Genomic DNA, 20280 nt, shown 5'->3' with positions numbered 1-20280 from the left:
CGGCTGACGAGGGTGGGGACATGTGCATACTCAGGGCTGGTTCAGGCTGCTGGGTGGCAGAAACCAACACAACATGGAAAAGTAATTATCTTCCAATTAAAAATTTTAAAAACTCAGGCTGCATGCTGCCGTATCCTTGCTAATCCTCTGGTGGAAAAACAAGAGTGCCCGGAGGCGCGGCACCCCAGCTCCAGGAGGTGCACCTGTGGAGAGAGTCTGCACCCTCCCCGCTCAGCAGGGCCTGTCTTCATCCCCGAGGACAGAGGAGCCCGCGGGGTCCGCGCTGCAGGGTCCACATGCCCGCCCGGCCGGGATGCCTCAGCGTGCGGGCGACACCCTCCCCTTGCTCCGTGCCTCACTCTTGCCCTCTTCTCTCTCGCTGCACCCGCGGCACACACACCAGACACTGCCTCTCCTTGCAGCTGAAGGCTTTCCTCTGGATTTTCTCTCTTGTACACACCAGCACAGCGGGATCAGCGTGTGACAACATTATATATATCCTCATACCCTCCTGGTTCTTTTCACGTCTACCATGCAGGGGAAGAAAAACACAATCAAGCTTTCCAAAATCCGAGCTATGCTCCTCAAAACAAGGAAGATCGTCCCTACTATTAATTAAACAAGCAGCACCCACTCATCATGACCTTCCCCAAATACCGTGGAGCTGTTAACTCAGCCTAAGCAGGACATCACAACAGCACAGTGCTTTATTTTCTCGAAAAGTTGGCAACCGCCGGACTCTTCCAAGAGCTTAAATACCATAATGACAGATACTGATGTTCAGAAAGATTAAAGTAAAATAAGAAACTAAACAGAGAACACAGAGATGAGCCAGAGACGGGCTCTGAATCACAGAAGAAAAAGAAAACTCTCACACCGGTCATGATGAGAAAAAGCTTACGGAAACTAAGGAAGAGGGCTTAATGGTTCCCCAAAGACTTAAGGGATGGGTAAAATTCAGCAGGCTAACGTTACAAGCATTCTGTGCACAGAAAACAGTTTTTTCAACGTCCACATGATCATTTATGGCAACGCCCAGAATTAGGAATATCAGTAAATTTCTAAGCAGAGATTTCAGAGAGCTATGCAGAAATGTTGTCAGGAGGAGTGGAGAGTTTTCTATTATGGACTTTATTTAAAACAAAGCCAGCTTGCGAGCATGTTGACTCTAAGGTTCAGTACTAATATTTAAGCAAACAGCTGAGTCAACATGAACAGTGTTTGCTGTTCCTTACTTGTCACAGGAGTTGATTCTCCCCACTGATGCGGAAGAGCGCACACGTGCACACACACACACACACACAGAGAACCATACAATATAAAGCCCAGCTTCCTGAAGCAAACAGTCAAGGAACGTGGAAGAAGGCACACAGAGCCCCCTAATACCCATGCAACATGCACACAATCTGTTAGGTGAGCAGAAGCTAAACCTGCAGTCACTTGCTTCTACACGTGACAACTCTGTCCCTACCCAGTTCAACTCACACCCCTGAGTGCACGCCTCTCTTATGTAAGCCCGCGTCCCTCGCGTTAACCTCCTAGGACATGCAGTGTAGAAGCTTTGGTAGTTCAGCTTCTACATTCCTATAAAGCCACTGGCATTTCTTCCTTGGGAGTTAGTTCAAAACTGTTCCACTTTCAGGTACTTCTCTGTGGACAGTTTAAACAGAACACATAATGATGACTGCTGTAGCCTTTGAAGATTATTCAATTCTTCAGTCCAGACCGGACCAGCTTTACAGTCACTGAAACATGAAATCTGGAAGTCACTCCTGAAGACTGAGTGTGCCATCCAAAAATTTTCAGAAGCCTGAAATTCAGCTGATGTTTAAATTTTATATAATGGATAATAAAAAAAAAATCTGCTTGGAGTTTGTAAACCCCAATACACAATCTGAAAATGTGACCGCTTTCCCTGACGCCGCGACAAAATGTAAAATTCAGAGTCTGGGCAACAATTCTCCACGCCATGGTCAAACACGGTGCTTTGCTGCCGCCACGCCACTGGAGGAGCTGAGAAACTGAAAGAGGCAGAGAAGAGCCGAGGCAACTGTAACAGCCCGTTTGTATACCCTGTCGGATCAACACCAGCGTCAGCAGAGCTCCGCTATACGGTCGGCGGCGTGAGGAAGGGAGGGCTGAGAGCTCCAGGGCCAAGTCCAAACGCGGAGGCAAGCACAGAATCCAGGACAGGAGAGACAGCCAGGACCGGGAGGGCAATCTGCCCGCCAATGAAACGAGGAAGCCTTCCATTCAAACCAACCTCGAATTTTTAGCACATACCATCTGAGCGGTAGGCCGATCTGCTCAGACTATAAATACAAACATCAAAAGGCAGACAGACATTAAAAAAAAAAAATGCTAACACAGCTGTACGCTTATTAGCACAAGGCAAGAAAAGGAAGTGTGGATTAATACAAATGACAGGTAAAAGCCACGGCACCGACCACAGATCCAGGCTTTGTTCAAGCTAACGGTGACTTTTCGCTCACCCTGTACTTACTCGCAGGTTTTGCCTTCCTTCATAGTTACTCGGAAGAGGCCAAAGTGGATATGAAGCTTAAGAGGAATCAGAGACTGCCAGGAAGACTTAAAGAGCATCAGTCAAGCCAGCGAACCTTGTCTTTCATTTACAAGAACATACCTGATGATTCACTTGTAGACATCTCAAGAATTAAACAAAAAAGGCTTTAGTATCCTGTGCTTTTAAATACAAACAGAGAATTACAGAAGTAATTAGAAACTACGTATGTACATGTGTACAGGGAAATGTTTGGTTAAAAAAAAAAAAATTTATCCCGTAAAGCAAACTGATGCAAACGTCCTCTAGAAACAGAAAGGTCAAGTGGCCAAGATTCTGGGTAGCCTACAGCTCTAAAGAGGCATGGGGTCTTGTCTGGCTCCGTGCTGGAGACCTGGCACCTAGCTCTCAGCGGTCAGTCTGCCGATTGCAGGAATGATGGAATCGAGGGCACAGCTGTGACAAGCTGGCACCTAGTTCTCAGCGGTCAGTGTTTGCTGAGAGCAAACCTGCCAGCCCGGTCTCCCGACACCAGGGCTCCAGGCTTGAGAGTCCATACAGACCAGGCGGGCAGCAGGACGTGCTCCCAGGAGACAGCCTGAGTGCAGTTCTGCTCGCAGGGCACACAGCCCACTGGGGCCTGCTCTTCTGATTTTTTTGAGAGTCAGAACTCAAAGATCTCTTGTTGTTTAGTTGCTAAGTCGTGTCCAACTGTTTGCCATCCCATGGACTCTAGCCCAGCGGGCTCCTCTGTCCATAGGCTTCCCCAGGCAAGAATACTGGAGTGGGTTGCCATTTCCTCCTCCAGGGGATCTTCCCGGCCCAGGGATCGAACACACGTCTCCTGCATTGACAGGAGGATTCTTTACCACTGCGCCACCAGGGAAACCCCAACTCAAGACCACTTTTAAGTTAACTCTCCTGATTTTAACCTGTTGGCAATTCATCTGAAACAAAACCAGAAACAAAACCACAGGTCATTTCTGCGCAGACCAGACCAACTACCTGAGGCCAGATCCAGGCTACAGCCCCCGGTGACCCCTCCGTCCCAGCTGGGAGGCTCCACCCGGGACCAGGCGGCTCCCAGAGAGGGCGCGCAGGTGGGGGAGGGGCCCCCTCCCTCAGTCACGTCACGTGAGTTGGAAGCCAGTCAGCAGCACTGCCGTGTCGGCAACATTTAGACGCCATCCTGTCCTGGACAGACTCCGACCGGAGGACAAGAGCAATCACAGGGCTGCTCCCAAACTCACAGCACCCAGGCACCGGGCCAGACACAGCTGAGGAAAAACCACCACCCGGCACAAAGACCCCAGCAGGAAGGGGGGCAGAGGCGTGGGACAGGAGGCTCTGATGCTGCAGAAGAGTTCCTGCGGACGAGCCACCGCCTTCTGTGGCACCTGAGGAGTAGCCCCCGAAGAGCCCACATCCAAGGCCCGGAGCCTGAGTCAACCTGCGGCAGAAGGGACTCTGCAGATGTGAGGACGACGGTCCTGAGATGGGGACGTCCTGCTGGTGCAGCTGGACCCCAGGTGATGAACGGTGTTGCTGTAAGAGGGAGATCTGTCTACAAGAGGAGAAGGGGACGCAGTGGGGAGTGACATGCGTTCATGGTCGAGGAAAAGTCCACAGGCCAAGCCTCTCAACAAGCGAGGAGGGGACTTCCCTGGTGGCCCAGTGGTTAAGAACCCACCTGCCAACCCAGGGAGGTTTCACGTGCCACGGAGCAACTAGGCCCGTGCACCATGAGAATGGAGTGCTCCAGAGCCCATGCTCTGCACAAGAGAAGCTGCTGAGACAAGAGACCCGCGCACCTCAACCAGAAAGGAGCCCTGCTTGCCGCAACCAGAGAAAGCTCCTGCGCAACACACAGACCCGGCGCAGCCAAAAATCACTTAAAATGACAATTTTAAAGAATAAAACGGTGAGGAGGGGACGTCCCTGGTAGTCCAGTGGTTAAGACTCCATGCTTTCACTGCAGGGGGCACGGGTTCGGTCCCTGATTAGGGAACTAAGATCCCCCAGCATGCCACATGGTGTGGCAAAAAAATAGAAAAAAAAAAAAGGTGAGAAAAGAGGGTCTCCCGATGGGGGCCCTGCCAGATCACCTGACCTCAGCCAGCAAGACTGATTTCAGACTTCTGACCTCCAGGGCTGCAGGCGAGCAGGATGGTACTGTTTAACAGTTAACTTGTATGCGTGTGTGCCCTTGGGTAAGCGACAGGGTCCCATGATGACACACAGACACCACAGGCTTCCGCTGCTCAAGCCCCTCCCTGGTCAGGCCAACGGGACCATGAAAGAGAAACACCAGGCAATCGGCCGTGGCCAGGCTTGGTACAGAAAGGCCCTCAGGCACAGAGATCCGCGGCTCCCAAGTCAGCTTTTTAGGCTGAAAGCAGGGTACCCTCTGCCAAAAACCCGACTCCGCTCCCTGACTGAGACGTCCCCCTGGATGCATCTGTTAACTCTGCACCTTATCATACACTCAAGCTGGTACAAGGACCTGGAATGGAAACTTCCTTTCCTGAGAAAGCTGTAACAGCATTTCTTTTTTTTTTTTTTTTTTTTTGCCCCCGTAGTAATGCCACTTGGGGGGCTTCCCTGGTGGCTCAGAGGTTAAAGCATCTGCCTCCAATGCAGGAGAGCCGGATTTGATCCCTGGGTTGGGAAGATCCCCTGGAGAAGGAAATGGTAACCCACTCCAGTATTCTTGCCACTTGGAATACAGTGATCATATTTCAACTGATAGAAAGAAGCTTCTCAAACCCAGCTGCGGAGAGGCGACGCCACAGCCGCCCTCCTGTACGACGCAGCAGGCAGAAAAGTGGCAGGCAGTGAACAGACCTGAAACTGAAAGATGCAGAGAGTTTTGGGAGCCATCCTTCTGGCCACCGGTGGCCGCCACTGCACAATCTGCCCGTGTGGAAGAGATTGATTATTTTCATCCTCTGGCTTCATGTGATCACTGGGAAAACAGCTTCCACAATGGAGGTGTTGCTGGCGAATTCACCGATGTTACACAAGCCAAGAGCACCCCATCCTCACTTGCCGTGATCCTCTGTCTTTGCTCAGCACTGTAAGCAGAGGTGCAGAAGGGCCGGGGAGGCTGCAGCCACAGCAACCGGAAAACACGCCATCCAAGGCCCAGCAGCGCTTTCACCTACAGAAACTCGGCGTGGTGACAGCCTCCTCAGAGACGCCCTGCTGACCCCAGGCCTCTGCTCCCGAGGATCCGACTAGCATCACACAGCCTGTCAACCCTGGGTGGCACAGCCTCTCTCAAAGTCTCCTAGTCATCACCACCAAATCGAGGGTCCGAGGCTCAGCAAAGGTACTTGACGTCTGGTTACCTTTCTGAACTCGGAGAAGATGCTCGCCAACACCTAACAAAAAAGGATCCACGCTGATGGGTTCTTCCATAGTTTCAAGTGAATGGGACAGCTAAGCTGGGCGTTTATACTTGATATTCCGGGCAGCCCTGTAAACCATCACAAACTCAAGTGAACCAGAGCTCTGATGCTAGGCTTTTGGAATAAAGATGTTACTACAATGCACCCACTTAAGGTTTAATAGTTTTCCTTCCTTTTTCCTCCCAAATTTAATTGATCTTTTTTTTTTCTTCCGTGCCTGCAAGAAAAATAACCTCATCCTTCACTTGACTCTTTTTCCTGAATGCATCTACCATCTGACCTCCAAACAAAAAAAAATAACTCAAATGTTTCCCTTCATACCAAAGACAAGTAGATGCCTAACACAGTTTATTGAAAAAGGTCATTTTAGGACAAACTCGCAGATATGACAGCAGCCTTTCGAGTATCCATGAACCAGGAAGCCAGGAAAATACCAAACTAATTTCAGTAACTTGATCGCCCTGCCTCCTGTTACCGAAATGACTGCAGTTCATTAAGTGCCTGCAGTGTCGGGCAGACAATTCCCTGGGTATTCTGGGGTTCCCATCTTTAACAACTCTGCAAAGCAGAAAAGGTGTCCATGTCTCCCAGATGCAGAACCAGAGCTCAGAGAAGGAGAGGAACTGGGCCCAAGTCACTCAGACAGGACGTGGTCTAGGCCAGGTCTGGAAACTGGGTCATGTCGGCTTCCCGAGTCCCGAGCTCTTCCCTGGCACCCTGCTGCCTCTCCAGACAGAAACCGGCCACCTATCTGGGTTCCCCGACTGTCAGCAGAACTATTTTCAGCAGTGGTATGACTTCACCACACGGGAGCCAGGCTCATCAAATAAGGTAATGCATAGCAAGGCTCTGAAGAGGGGCTCCAGCCACGAAGAGACGATTTGGGGGGAGACCTGCAAAACCCAGAGGACCGGATGTGACCTGTGCATCATCATGGGACTCAAGCTCCACTGCAAGCTGACCAACCTTGAACTTACAGGGTGCCCCCATCCACAAACATATGCGAAGCAGGGGTGCCTGTGATGGGAGCTGTAGCTGGTGCGAGTGATGAGACACAGGCTTACAAGTTGTTAGTGAAGCCAGCTGGGCGCTGAGGCCAACTTCCTTCTCATGAATTGCCTCTGGGTCCCAACACTGAATGTGGAGTTACACAACAGATGCTTTGAGGTAAATTAACTTCTGAGACGAAGGGACGTTTTGAAAATTAAATTATGCCATGTGAATCAAGCAATCAATTAGCAACCAATACATATCCAACAGTTACGCCTGTAAAGATAATTCATAAAAGAATGCATACAGGGACCTCCCTGGCAGTCCAGGGGTTAAGAACCTGCCTTCAAATGCAGGGGACAAGGGTTGGATCCCTGGTCTGGGAACTGAGATCTCGAATGCCTCGGAGCAACCAAGTCCACACACCGCCACTTCTGAGCCCCTGGTGCGGCGACCGGAGCCCACGCGCCCAGAGCCCGTGAGAGCGCTCCACAGGAGAAGCCACCGCAGGGAGAAGCCTGCGAGCCACAACCAAGGAGCAGTCCCCACTCGCCACGACTAGGGAAAAGCTTGCAAATGGCAAGACCCAGCACAGGCAAAACAAATAATAAAAGAATTAATTAAAATCATTAAAAAAAAATACAAATGGCCAAACATAGGAAAAGCTGATTAATCTTATCAGAGATGTGCAAATTTAAGTGATATTGTTTAAAAAAAGGCTAAATGCCAAAACTGACAAGGATGCAGAGCAAATGGGCATTTAAATTGCTTCAAGCTTCCGGGGGTGTGGTTTGACAGAACAAATCAAGATTTTAAGTTTAGGAAACACATCCCCTGACTCAGCAATTCCACTTCCAGAGAATAAACCTATTAGAATAGTCACCAATGGGCAGAAACATTTAATTACAGAATGTTCATCTCCATTCCACAGCTATCCAAATGCTGAAATCCACCCAAATGTGCCACAGAGGGGAAACGGTTAGAACCATATAATGGCTATGCAACCCCTTATGATGCTGTAGAATATTCTATGGCAGCAAAAGGTCTTCATGACCACAGTTTAAACAGAAAAATCACAGAAGAAGCGAAGGAAAAAATGCTGGGAGTCAAACAGACTACATATTGACAGTGACTCTTGGTTGGTAAGGATTTGAGGTGATTTTTCTTTTTTTTCTTATCTGTATTTTTGTTTTCACTTATCTGCATTTTCTCAGTTTTCCATAAGGAGCACGTTTTATAACAATAACAAATAATTCTGGACCAGCACCTGGCACATGTTTGAGTTTGATAAATGCCAGCTCCTGTCCCCCAAGATGCTTTCCCCAAGCTAACTTTACAGTGACAGCAAACGGGAGTTCTTCTGACCGAGAAACTATCCGAGTACTAACCCATGATCATCCAGCAGTCCCGAGATCTCAGGTCTCCACCCTCCCTTCAGACACCACACTGGCACACAGCCTGGCACAGAGCAGACTCTGGTAGATCTTTAAGGTACACTTGTTGACTTCAGATAGACTGGATAAGCTGCTGGGGAAGAGTGTGGGCAGGACTCAGCCCTGTTCCTCTGAGGAAGGGAGCAGCAAGGGGAAGAGGGCCCCAGGCACGGACTCGGAAGTTCTCTGCTCTGGTTTTGCAGGTACCCATGGCTCAGGAGCTGTGTGACCTTGGGCGGGTTACCTGACCTCTCTTGGCTTTCAGCCAGACACAAGTTCAGGACAGCTTGTGAGCACTGCAATGAGAATTTTAAATAAGACAAGGGGTACAGAACATCTGCAAATTCTAAAGAGCTGTTGATGTAAGACAAAAGGACAGCACTCAGTCAACACTAAACTGGAATAACAAAGCACCCTTCAGAAGTGAGGGTGGAAATGAAACGGTCTTGTTTCTTTTCACTTCAGTTTCCATGCAACTACACCAGAAACCTCCCTGATTCAGAACTCTGTCCCTCTTTTCAGCAGATCATCTGTTCCTGCGAGAGGCCTGGTTCCACCCACCCTGTTGGCCCTCCCAGCCTGCAGAGGCAGGAGTATTACAAGCACCGGGAAGACTGCCTCCCCCGTCTCACACACATCAGCGCCCGCACCCACCCCACACCTCTGCGCCTCGCTGGAGCACGCTGTCTCAGTCATCCTCTCGGGCTCTAGAGAGGAGAGCCTGCTTTGGTTTCAGTGACAGCACTGTCTCAGTGAGGCTTCTAACAAGAAGGATCCCGACAACCAAGCAGCACAGCCTGGTAAACACGTAACACTTCAGAGCCCATCCCTGTCACACAACTCGTTAAGATAAATAGAGGACGCTTCCCGTTCAGTTCATCTACAGGACGCCTTGTAAACACTGACCCTTCAAGAAACACAGTGTTGCTTACTTACTAAGCTGAAGGAAGAATCAGAAATTCAGGCAAGAACCTCTTAAGTTTCTGGAATTTGCTTTTTCATCAATCTATGGACTTAAGAGATCTTTGCATGAAGGCCCTTCTTCTACTGACTGCCCTGCCGCCCCGCCCCCCCCCAGAAGTTACTCTGGAAAAGGCTGAGGACTTGGATCTGGGTGGGGGTGAGTGTGCGTCACTGCAGAGAATGAAGAACAAACGTGGCATCATCCTGCATCACCCTAAACAAGCGACGGTCAAGGGGGTTCCGACAGCCAGCAGGCCTTTCATCGTTAAGTCTGGAATGATTCCCACAACAGCCACAGAGTTTTAACCATTTTTACGGAACAGACAATGAAAGCATCTGTAAAGCAATGAGCAGAACATTTTAAGACTGGTGAAGGAGTTTCACACCATTACAAGTATATTCGCAACGCTTGCTGGCTCTATTCATTTTGGAGAGAGAAAAAGGTTGCTGAGAGAGAGAACAGAAATAAAAGCATGTAATATGGTGTATTCATTTTGTCCCCATTTAAAATTTGAAAATAAGTAGTTTCATAAAGCCAAAAGGATTTTCTCTTCTGGGTCAAATTTCTGTTTGAAAGCTGAAGCATACAATTAATGGGTTGCCTCCAACTTCGGGTTACAGAGCCAAAATAAAAACTACCATCCTTAAGATCTTGTACGTGAAGATACAGGCCGTCTGCTTCATATTAAGTATTTGGTTTAACGTGGCCTCTCTTAGTTAAGAAACATATACTAAGCCCAAAAGGACCCATTTTCTTTCTGCTGCAAAAATGTATCATTACTAAGCAATCTAATTACAATAAATTATGTAACACTGAGTAGGCTGGGGGAGAGAGGCAGAGAAATTCTATATTGTTAGAAAAAACTAAGATCACCAAGGCCTTCTAAATGAACCTTAAACAGTGGTATTAGAATTTAAATATTACAATTTCCACTTAGAAATTAAAAAACCACATTATTGATAGGCCAGCACACTCAAAACCAATAATGTCATGAGAACACATGCCCTTGTGTAATCTGGCAGAATGGGCTGCTCCCTGAGCACAATGGGCCTTTTTACTAAATGGATCTCTTCATCCTTGGAATTTCATACCAGGAAAAAAGGGGGAGACGAGAGGAAGGGGTGAGAAAGAGAAACAAGCCTGACACTAGTAACAGTCTTCAGTGTGAACTGTTTCACCAGGAAGCACAAGCCCTGAAAGGTATGTTAGAAAAGCAAAAGGCATTATTTAACAAAAAGGAAAGCAAGACCCCGCTGAGAGGAAGGAAACTGGACTGAGATGCTACTGCTTTTGTTTAACTGTATCAAAGGGCAACAGCGCCCTCTAGTGGAGAGAAAATATAAACCTATAGGAAGACATTTCTCTTCTAGGTAATTCACACAAAATACACAGAACCCTTTCTTTCCTCACAACTGCTATGTACCATGCAAAAGCAAAAAATCAAATATTTTATATTGGGGGTTAAGTGAAATAACTGACAAGTTTTCAAACTTGATAAAATACTTGTAATCTCAATTAGGGTGGAACTATTTTTAAATACTTCTTTTTAAGTGATGATTTTAAACCATTTTGGCAATGAATAGCAGCTTGTATGAACCTTGTTTGTTATGTTTATTTACAGCAAATAAATTAAAATTTCAACATACACACAAGTATGAAATTCAATTGACCTCATCTGACAAAAAAGTTTTAGCTGACATCTACTGAGGCACATATATCATTTACATACTATCTATTGCATAATTTTTAAATAAGTTTTTAAATATGATTAACAAATTATGAGATGAGGCTCATTAGAATATTTCAGTTGACCTCTTCATTAAGATATATGGCTTCTCAAATATTGTGATCATGTGATTCCCATGTATATTCAATGTCTAAGAATATTTAAATGCAAAAAAGGTTCTTTAATTCAGAAGTACTAATTCTCAATTTTTACGTAATGTTATTCAAGGACTTCTTTCAATACTGTCAAAAATCTCAATAGTTTCTCGGAATAACTGCCAAATCATTTCACTTACATGGGTGTATTTGATCATAAAAGAGAGATAGTCACAAATGTTTTTCATTTAAAATGGGGGTCTGAATTCCCAAAAGATCATTTAGATTACTTCAAAAAATTCCCCTCCACTTAATGAGCACCAGGTTCTTAAAAAGAAGATAAATGTCACGATCCCACTAGTTTAAATCTTGTTGACAACCAGAAAGGATACTGTAATCCGGCATTTCAAGATCCCAAGTGTAATGATCCCATATGAGGGAGTTTTAACCAAGAAAACGACTCCAAGGCACCCTCTTGGCCTTGAACGTATGGGATCTTTTGGAATAACTGGGACGGGGGGAGTCAATGGTGTGATTTAGGCCAGAAGGCAAAATTTAGTTACACTAGGTGTAGAAATGAATAACAAAGATCTGAGGGTGGAGTGGAAGGGATTCTGGTGGGTTGAAAACCTTCAGGATGAATACACTTTTCCACACGAAGAAAAGCACTCTTCTAGTATCACCGTACAACTGGTAGAATTTACGCCAGAGATGAATTCATCGTGGTGATGATTTGTAGGATAAAAGAATACAGTGAGTACACTTCACACTGGAATTTCAACACATGATTTTGGAACAGGACCCCAAGCTCTAAAACACAGGCTCTCTAACCAAAACAACCAGTTTCAACATTCAACTCCAGCACTCTGTGATTCCAGGCTGGAAATCTGATACCTCCATTTTGTTTCAAGAACAAATTTGGGGTTGACTTTGATAGTGTGAACATACATCTTTTTTTCATATCTCAAAGTATATAAATTTTGGTATATAAGTATGCACACAAATATACACACATTATTAGAATTCTTGTAATAAACCTTAAGGAGATTTATCATATATAACATAAACATCAATAGAAAATGGACATGTTGGTCCTAAAATACATTTTACTGGCATATACTGAGGTGGCCAGCTTGTATTTGTTCAGGGGGAAAAAAACAGTTTTGTTCTTGTTAATGGGTCCTCTGACTCAAAAATCAAAAGCAGGCCAGGCTATTCCAAATCTCAAGTCACAACATTTGAGACAGCCCAGCGTTATCAAGGTCAAAGAAATGTTTCACCCTGACTACACTCCAAAAGGGATTTAAAAATCAAATTTTAACCACTGCTGGTTTTAAGACTGGAAGTTGGGGGTTTCCCTGGTGGCTCAGGGGTAAAGAATCCGCCTGCCAGAGCAGGAGGCAGACTCGATTCTTGATCCGGGAAGATCCCACGTGCCGTGGAGCAACGAAGCCTGCGGCCACAGCTCTCAGCCTGTGCTCCAGAGCCCCAAAGCCACAACGGCTGGGCCCAGGGGTCTAGAGCCCATGCTCTGCGACAAGAGAAGCCACCACAGAGGAGCCGTGCACCCCAGCTAGGGAAAAGCCCGCAGAGCAATCAAGAACCAGTACAGCCAAGACGAAACAAAGCTTTAAGAAGCTGGAAGTCGGGAAGAAAGTTTCCTCATCATCGCCAGTGCACAGCAGACTGAAAATAGCGAAGCTGCATGCACACCCTCGTCAACAGTTCTCCAGTTGCTGTGACAGAAGCTGGAACTCTCTCCTTAGGTGCCGTGATGATAACTCTGCCCCCTGCAACCATCCGCACGACTTCCAACCAACGTGCCTGCTCACAGGAGACAGCGCGCAGGGCAGGCACAGCCCCACACGTAGGCAGCCCCGCGCTGGAAGGGTCTGGCCTTTGAGGAGCACGGGCAGCCCTCAGGTGCGAGAAGGCAGCAGTCTGCACTGCACTATTGACAGGCAGGGGCCAACAACCAGTTCGATCAAAAGGCCTGAGTCCCAGGAAGCAGCTATGGGATCTTCCACAATGGGAGACCCCCAGTCTCTGAAACCCCCTCTCCTGGGACTTGGCGGGAGACTCTGTCTGTGTTGAACCATTACCGTGCTGAAGCCACTTCCATTCATTTCTTTTACCAGATTGGTTCCGTCGCACCACGGACTCCAGGGAGCTACGGAAGCCTGCTCCTTCCTGGCCAGCGCTACACGGAGCACAAACAGAAACGACCTCCCGCCTCGTCTCTCTGGGTCAGCGGGCAGAGCCAGGCTCCGGCCGCAGGGTCTGTGAGCAGCAGCTCTGGTGCACGGGGGGACTGGCCCAGACACTGAGGTGCTAAGCTCCAGACAGCGGTCCACAGCCACAGCGCTCCATCTACAAACGCCTCCGGGTTCAGATCGTGCTCAGACAGAGCTCGAGGGGACAAGAAGCTGAGTTCCAGAGGAGGTGACGTCCCAAGACTTGTAGCCCCCTAGAGCCAGGGGAGAGGGCACTGGTGGGGCGTGCCCAGGAGACACGTGGGATGCTATCATCACCCTCCTATGGCCAGGGCCTGGGTCCCCAGAGGACAAGTCCAAGAGAGCAGTATCCCATCAGGAATTCAACCAAACCATCACGGGAAAACACCGAATCTGTAAACCAACGTTTATAAAGCTGATCAGGCTACCTATGTTTTCAGCTGTGGAGTCACCACTCTCAAAATAAAGGCTGGTATGCTTTGTGACAGCCACCTCTGCTCCCAAGAGCACAGACGTCCAAGAGGCTGAAGACTGGGCAGTTCCCACATGGGTCACGGGCCCCCCTGAGGGGCAAGGGCAAGGGCAGGCCAGCACCAGCCAAGCTCCCACAGAAGGTGGGTCCTGAGTGCCCAGGAGTGGTGGAACAAAGACGCCCAGGTCGCGCTCTCTCCATGGCTCCGTGTGAAGGGGCAGAAACAGAGGTGATAGCAAGGTCTAAACTGGCGTGTTTCACAGTTCAGGAGAAGGGAGGGCTCCCCCTGGACGGCACCACCTCCCAGGGCAGGGACACTGCATGGCCGCGGCACAGGATAGCAACGCCGCCTTGGAGACGACTGCAAAGCCACGGGCCTGCCTTCAGCTCTTCTCTTTTAAGCCTGCTGGTGGGGCCGCAGTGTGACAGTTACTCGCAAGGATCTTCGGTCCAATATTATTTCACAAAATTAAGGAAACAAATCTCAGGAACTCCCCCAGACTTGGGCTTCTCAAGGGTGGAGGGGCCCCAGGGTGAGGAGGCAGAGCTGAAGGCAACTGAGGTCAGAGCTGGGGACAGGGGGGCAGCGTGGCACCCTGAGACCCTCCCCACCTCCCTGCCAGCCTGAGCACAACCACTCGCCACCACATGCTACGAGACCACAGGCACCCCTGTGCAGGGTTCACAAGACAACTCAAGAACAGGGACAGGGAAAAGTCAGAGCTGTGAAGAGCCAGAGTCCCTCTGAGAGGCCCAAGGTCTGCTCTGACCAGTAGCACGCTTCTTCCCCATGCTCCAGAACCTCCTCCTCCCTTCCGACCACAATTCGATACCCCACCACACGGAGCTCTCCATACATTCCGGACCAACCCCTTTGGTCCCATATTACAGCTTCCCAGGTGGCTCAGTGGTAAAGAATCTGCCTGCCAAGCAGGAGACATGGGTTCGATCCCTGGGTCGGGAAGATGCCCTGAAGAAGGAAACTTCAGGGGAAGGATCCACTCCAGTATTCTTGCCTGGGAAATCCTTCGGACAGAGGATCCTAGCGGGCTACAGTCCATGGGGTCTGAGAAGAGCCGGAAACAACCTAGCAACTAAGTAACAACAGCCACCTCACAAGCCTCCTGTGGCAAGCAGACTGTCAGCAGGGCTTCCCCCAGACGCGAAGGTGTGCCACGTGTCAGACAGAGCCAAGTTTGACCACTTATACACAGACCATCAGGAGTCACGCCTTACTAACGAAGGGAAAAACTGTCCAGCCACAAGATTAAGGGAATGAGATCTTTTGGTTACTTCTCTGGGTAACTGAGTGTTACACAGATTTGACTTAAGTCCTTATTTTTTTCTTAATTATTCTACGCTGTCTTAGTCCACACCCTCACAAAGAGTGGTCAACACAATCAACACGACACAGTGTTTCTTGGATAACTGAGGGTCTAGCAATTATTTTTAATATAGCATCATCAATTTTTTCTATCAATGACAAATATGTAGAATTGATGCCAATGCGATTCAGAAAATTGGACTGAACACATTCTCAGTCCAAGATGAGGTCCGAGAGTTGATTTTTAAATAAGTCCCTTTCAATTAAAAAAAAAAAAGTTTCCATTTGCTTCTTTGTCTTAATAGACATGTGATAGTCAAAAGTTCTGCTCTGAGGCATCCCTGGTTAAGAGTTGGCCTCGGAACGCAGGGAACACCTACTTGATGCCTGGTCCAGGAAGACCCCACCTGCCATACAGTAACTGAGCCCACACGAAACTCCTGACAATGCCGCAGAGCCGGTGCTTCACGAGAAGTGCTGCAGCGAGAGGCCGGCACACCGCAAGGAAGCGCGGCCCCTGCTCATCACAGCCAGAGACAGCCTCGCGCATGCAGCAGCAAAGACCCAGGGCAACCAAAAAGCAACTGAACGAATAAATAAAACTATAAATTAAAGGAGGATGTCCAGTCTTATTTCAAAAGGAAAAAAAAAAAAAGTTCTGCTCTGGGACTGTAGCTTGTTAGATTTTTGACCCTGCACTCTGAAACAACTGAAGCTCTAAGAAAATGTCACCACCTGGACTTGCCCTGATGATACCAGGAAATGTTTCTGCGAGTTCAAGAAGGGGTCACCAAAAATTATGGAAGCTGGAGAGAGAAGACCTGGAGAGGCACAGAAGGCTGAGGACCCAGAGCTGGTCAGAGAGGCGGCTGGGAGGAGGCAGGGCGGGAAGGGGCTGGGGCTGCGCAGGGTCTAAGGACAGAGAGCCTGCCAGAAGACAGCGGAGCACAGTTCCACGTCCTGCTCCTGTAAGCTAACCTGAGGCTGCGCGCCCTCACTCGGGGCAGCGGCTCCTACAGACTCAGACGCTCACGTCACCGGACCCAAGTGAGACGAGACCACGGGGGGAGTGACGGCGGGGCCACCTGCGCGGCCGCGGTTTCTCTTCCAGCCTGTGACACCCCGGGAGCCCTGCCCTCATGACGGTCACCGTGGGGCAACACGGGCCACCGAGAGGTCAAGACAAGGACGGATTCTGCCGCTCTGCAGAGAAACAAGATCCTGCTCTCCAAGGAAAGGGATGTTCTCGGCGACCAGTGGCCACCCGCTGTGCCCTGTCCCACAAGCACCGAGAGCCTGCTACCAACCAACGTCAGGCTCAAGGGACCAGGTGACTGGACTGTGTCTGCACAGCACGCAGACCAGGTCAGAAAATCCCAAACAGAGCCTGCCGCCTCTCTTAAGAACCAAAATAACCACTGTCTCCTATGACTGCAGCATTCGGAGAATCCAGGGTCAGCCCCTCCGTGGCCTTCCTTCCGCGGAAACGCCGGGACCGAAAAAGCACCTGGGACTTTAATGACCCGAAAGCTGAAGAGCCTACAAGTATCTTTTAAATCAGAGAATCACTGAACAAAACTTCCCCCAGCTAGAGTGGATCTCGTCGTGCACGCGACAGAAGAGCAGCAATCATCACGACTGCCGGCTGACACCCACCGATCCCCGAGTTCGCCCCAGTCACCACGACCACTTTGCCGCTGAGGTCTCTGCCCTGGAGGATCTCCATGGCCGTGGTGCTGCCATCGTATCTCTGTCTGGTGGTCGGCTTCGTGGGATTGTCGTCCACGGTGAATGCCAGTCTTGGGTCCAAGTAGGTGGTTCTTTTGTTTATGTGGCTGCAGAGGAGAGGAGAAAGCAGTGAACCCACAGCAGTGGACGGAGGCGTTTATGACCACAGGACAATCCTCCGGTGTAGGCTAGGCAAACTCCATTTTTCAGGGACTAGACAGGCTCTTTCTTAACCCTGGAGAGACCTGGGGTCTGTTTGATCCATGTCCTGGGCTCCAGAAGGATTACCGTCCTGCCTAGGAAGATAGGCATCCAAGCTTTTTCTTTGGAACTGCCTGTAAAAGAGGTTGTAATGTACAATAAGCGCTGCCTTGTATCCTCAGGTCTCAAAAACACAGCAGGCTTGGGGCTCTTTAATTAAGTCATGCAAACATGGCTATAAGATCTGCCGGTCACTCTTGTCGGCAGATTTCAGTTAAATCTCTTATATTCAAAGGCCTAAGCACTTTGGCCCCCTCATGCTAAGAGCTGACTCACTGGAGAAGACCCTGATGCTGGGAGGGATTGGGGACAGGAGAAGGGGACGACAGAGGATGAGATGGCTGGATGGCATCACCGACTTGATGAACATGGGTTTGAGTAAGCTCCGGGAGTTGGTGATGGACAGGGAGGCCTGGCGTGCTGAGATTCATGGGGTCGCAAAGAGTCGGACACAACTGAGAGACTGAACTGAACTGAAGAAGATTCTGAGTAGGAAACTCAAAGTTGCAACAATAAATATGAAAGTGGTCAACTACTAAAATTTCTAAACATTTGCATTTTAAGACTATATCCGCACATTCTAATTTTGATTTGGAGTGGGTCTAAATCTTGTAGAAACAACAATTAAATATATCAATACTGTAAACGATGTATTAAAACACACTGGTACATCCTATTCATACAGAAAGACTGGTTGCTCCCACTGAATAGGATTTGCTTTACACATTTTAAATGTAACCTTGGGATTCAAGGTATGCCTCAACGTATCTTGAAAGCTATGACGAACTCGCCAGAAAGAAAGATTTCACGACTGAAAATGTATTTGTGGGAGTTCCCTGGAGGCCCAGTGGCTAGGACCCGGGGCTTTCACTGCCCTGGCCTGGGTTTTGATCCCTGGTCTGGAAACTAAGATCCCAAAAGCCTTGCAGCGCAGCGAAAAAATATATATATAGATTGAAAAAATGTACCTGTAGTGTGTATGTGTGTGTAAAACTAAATAGATTAAAAATCTATACTCGTCACCCCATAAACACTAAGAGCCGAGAATAATCCGACTTCCATTTGACTTTTAACCACAGTTGCCAGGTAAGCATTCTGACTCCAGCCATGCAGACGACAGAGCTTCCCAGAGCCTCGGTCACCCTGGCTCACAAACATGCATCCCTCTCCCAGGCCCTCAGCAGCTGCACCCCGGTAACCAGAAATAACCTATGGTGAAGTCCTCACACCATGGAAACAAGCCTGGGCTCTTCCCACAGGGAACTGCTGCTAAGTCTATCAGCACTCGAACAGGATCAGAGCGGGAGATGACTGGCCAGGCAGCTGAGCGCTGGCCTGCCTTAGAGCATTTTGGGAACTGAATGAGTTAACACCACAGGTATAAGGTAATTAGAAACACACCTGGATCATGCTAGGTGCTGGACACATGGTTACTGTTGCTGTTTGTTATTCTAATTTATTCTGAAGATAGTGTTACAGACAAGGATGCTCAAAACATTTTAATTATGGGCACACCTTGGAGATGTTGCATAGTGGGGTCAGTTCCAGACCAATGGAACAAAATGAATGCTGCTTGCCATAAACTGAGTCATACAAACTGTGTGGTTTCCAGTGCATGTCAAAGTTACGTTTACACTACAGTCTACTAAATGTGCAATGGCATCGTGTCTAAAAAAACATACATTCCTTAATTAACAAATACTTTATTGCTAAAAAATACTAACCATCATCTGAGTCTTCAGTGAGTCATAACCTTTATGCCACTGGAGGGTTTGAAATAGTGCAAAAATCACCAAAATGTGACAAAGGCACTAACTGAGCAAATGTTATTGGAAAAATGGGGCCAAAAGGCACTCAGGGTAGGGTTGCCACAAACCTTCAATTTGTAAAGAAAAAAAAAAAAGTATCTGTGAGGTGCAATATGACAAGGTCTGCTTGTACGGATGCCACATCACAGAAATTTAACAGCATCAATGCCCAGTAGGTAATTTGATATATTATAGTATATCTATACAAAATGATACAATATACAATACAAGAAAAGAAACATCACTTTCTTGAAAACTTGCTAAGGATACGAGAAAATGCTCACAAGAATTATGTGCCAAAAACAGTTAACCAAACAGTCCACCCAATACATTCTTTTTTAAGTATATGTACAGAAAACATTAAAGAAAAAAATTCAAAAATTGTTAACAGTAGTTACTCTTGCTGGTAAGATTACAACTACATACTATATAATATTTTTCTACAATGTATACACTTATTACAAAAGCAAGAAGGCCAAGAACAGTTTCTTTGTAGACACTTACTCGACAAAAAACACTTGTCCATTCTCATCGGTTTCTTGCTCCCATCCATAGGGCAAATCTGAAAAACAGGAAGACAGGTCTGCCTGGGGGAGGGGTGGGATGAACTGAAGCCCCGCCCTTTCAGCCACAGTCCCAGTCCCAGTCTCCCACCGGACCAGCAGGTCGCAGGTTCCAACTACGGCAGGTACTGAAGGCCTGTTACCCAACCAGACTCCACATTTCTGTCTCTTGCTTGGAAAGTAAGACTATTTCATTCTTTTTAGTTTTATTGATGTATGCTTGAGTGACAATATTGTGTTAATTTCTACTGTACAGCAGAGTGACTTAAGTTTTATATATATATATATTCTTTTTCCTATTCTTTTCCATTGTGGTTTAATCACAGGATACTGAATACAGTTCCCTACACTGCACAGTAGGACCTGCTTTTTCATCTATCTTATACACGGTAATGTATATCTCTTCCTCTCAAGCTTCCCTGTGGAAGTCACAAGCCTCTTCTCCATGTCTGTGAGCCTGTTTGTTTCACAGTCCTGTTCATGTGTCGTGTTTCAGATTCCACATATAAATGATATCACACGGTATTTGCCTCTTTCTGACTTCTTTCCTTAGCATGACAAACCCTAGGTCCACCATGTTGCAAATAATATTTCACTCTGTTTATGGCTGAACAGGATTCTGCTGTACACACACACCTCTGTCCATTCACCTGCCGAGGAACATGCAGGTCGCTTCCATGTTTTGGCTATCGTGAATGCTGCTGCAATGAGCACAGGGGTGCATGTATCTTTTCGAAACAGAGTATTATAT

The 20280-nt window shown here is 47.9% G+C and overlaps 1 protein-coding gene across 5 annotated transcripts in view; it reads right to left on the bottom strand.

Moving 5' to 3' along the window:
• The window catches only part of WWOX (WW domain containing oxidoreductase), an 886744-nt gene that overhangs the window by 859528 nt on the left and 6936 nt on the right, over nucleotides 1-20280 (bottom strand). For all 5 annotated transcript variants that reach the window (XM_061138077.1, XM_061138078.1, XM_061138080.1 and 2 more), the window contains exons 3-4: nucleotides 19471-19528; nucleotides 16826-17004 (exon numbers count right to left, since the gene is read on the bottom strand). In XM_061138077.1, the coding sequence (XP_060994060.1) occupies nucleotides 16826-17004; nucleotides 19471-19528 (237 nt within the window). The remainder of the gene's footprint in view (nucleotides 1-16825; nucleotides 17005-19470; nucleotides 19529-20280) is intronic.

The sequence above is a fragment of the Dama dama genome, chromosome 4 (assembly GCF_033118175.1).
Source record: "Dama dama isolate Ldn47 chromosome 4, ASM3311817v1, whole genome shotgun sequence".
Classification (NCBI taxonomy): Eukaryota; Metazoa; Chordata; class Mammalia; order Artiodactyla; family Cervidae; genus Dama; species Dama dama.
This window is presented reverse-complemented; position numbering and strand designations above follow the sequence as displayed.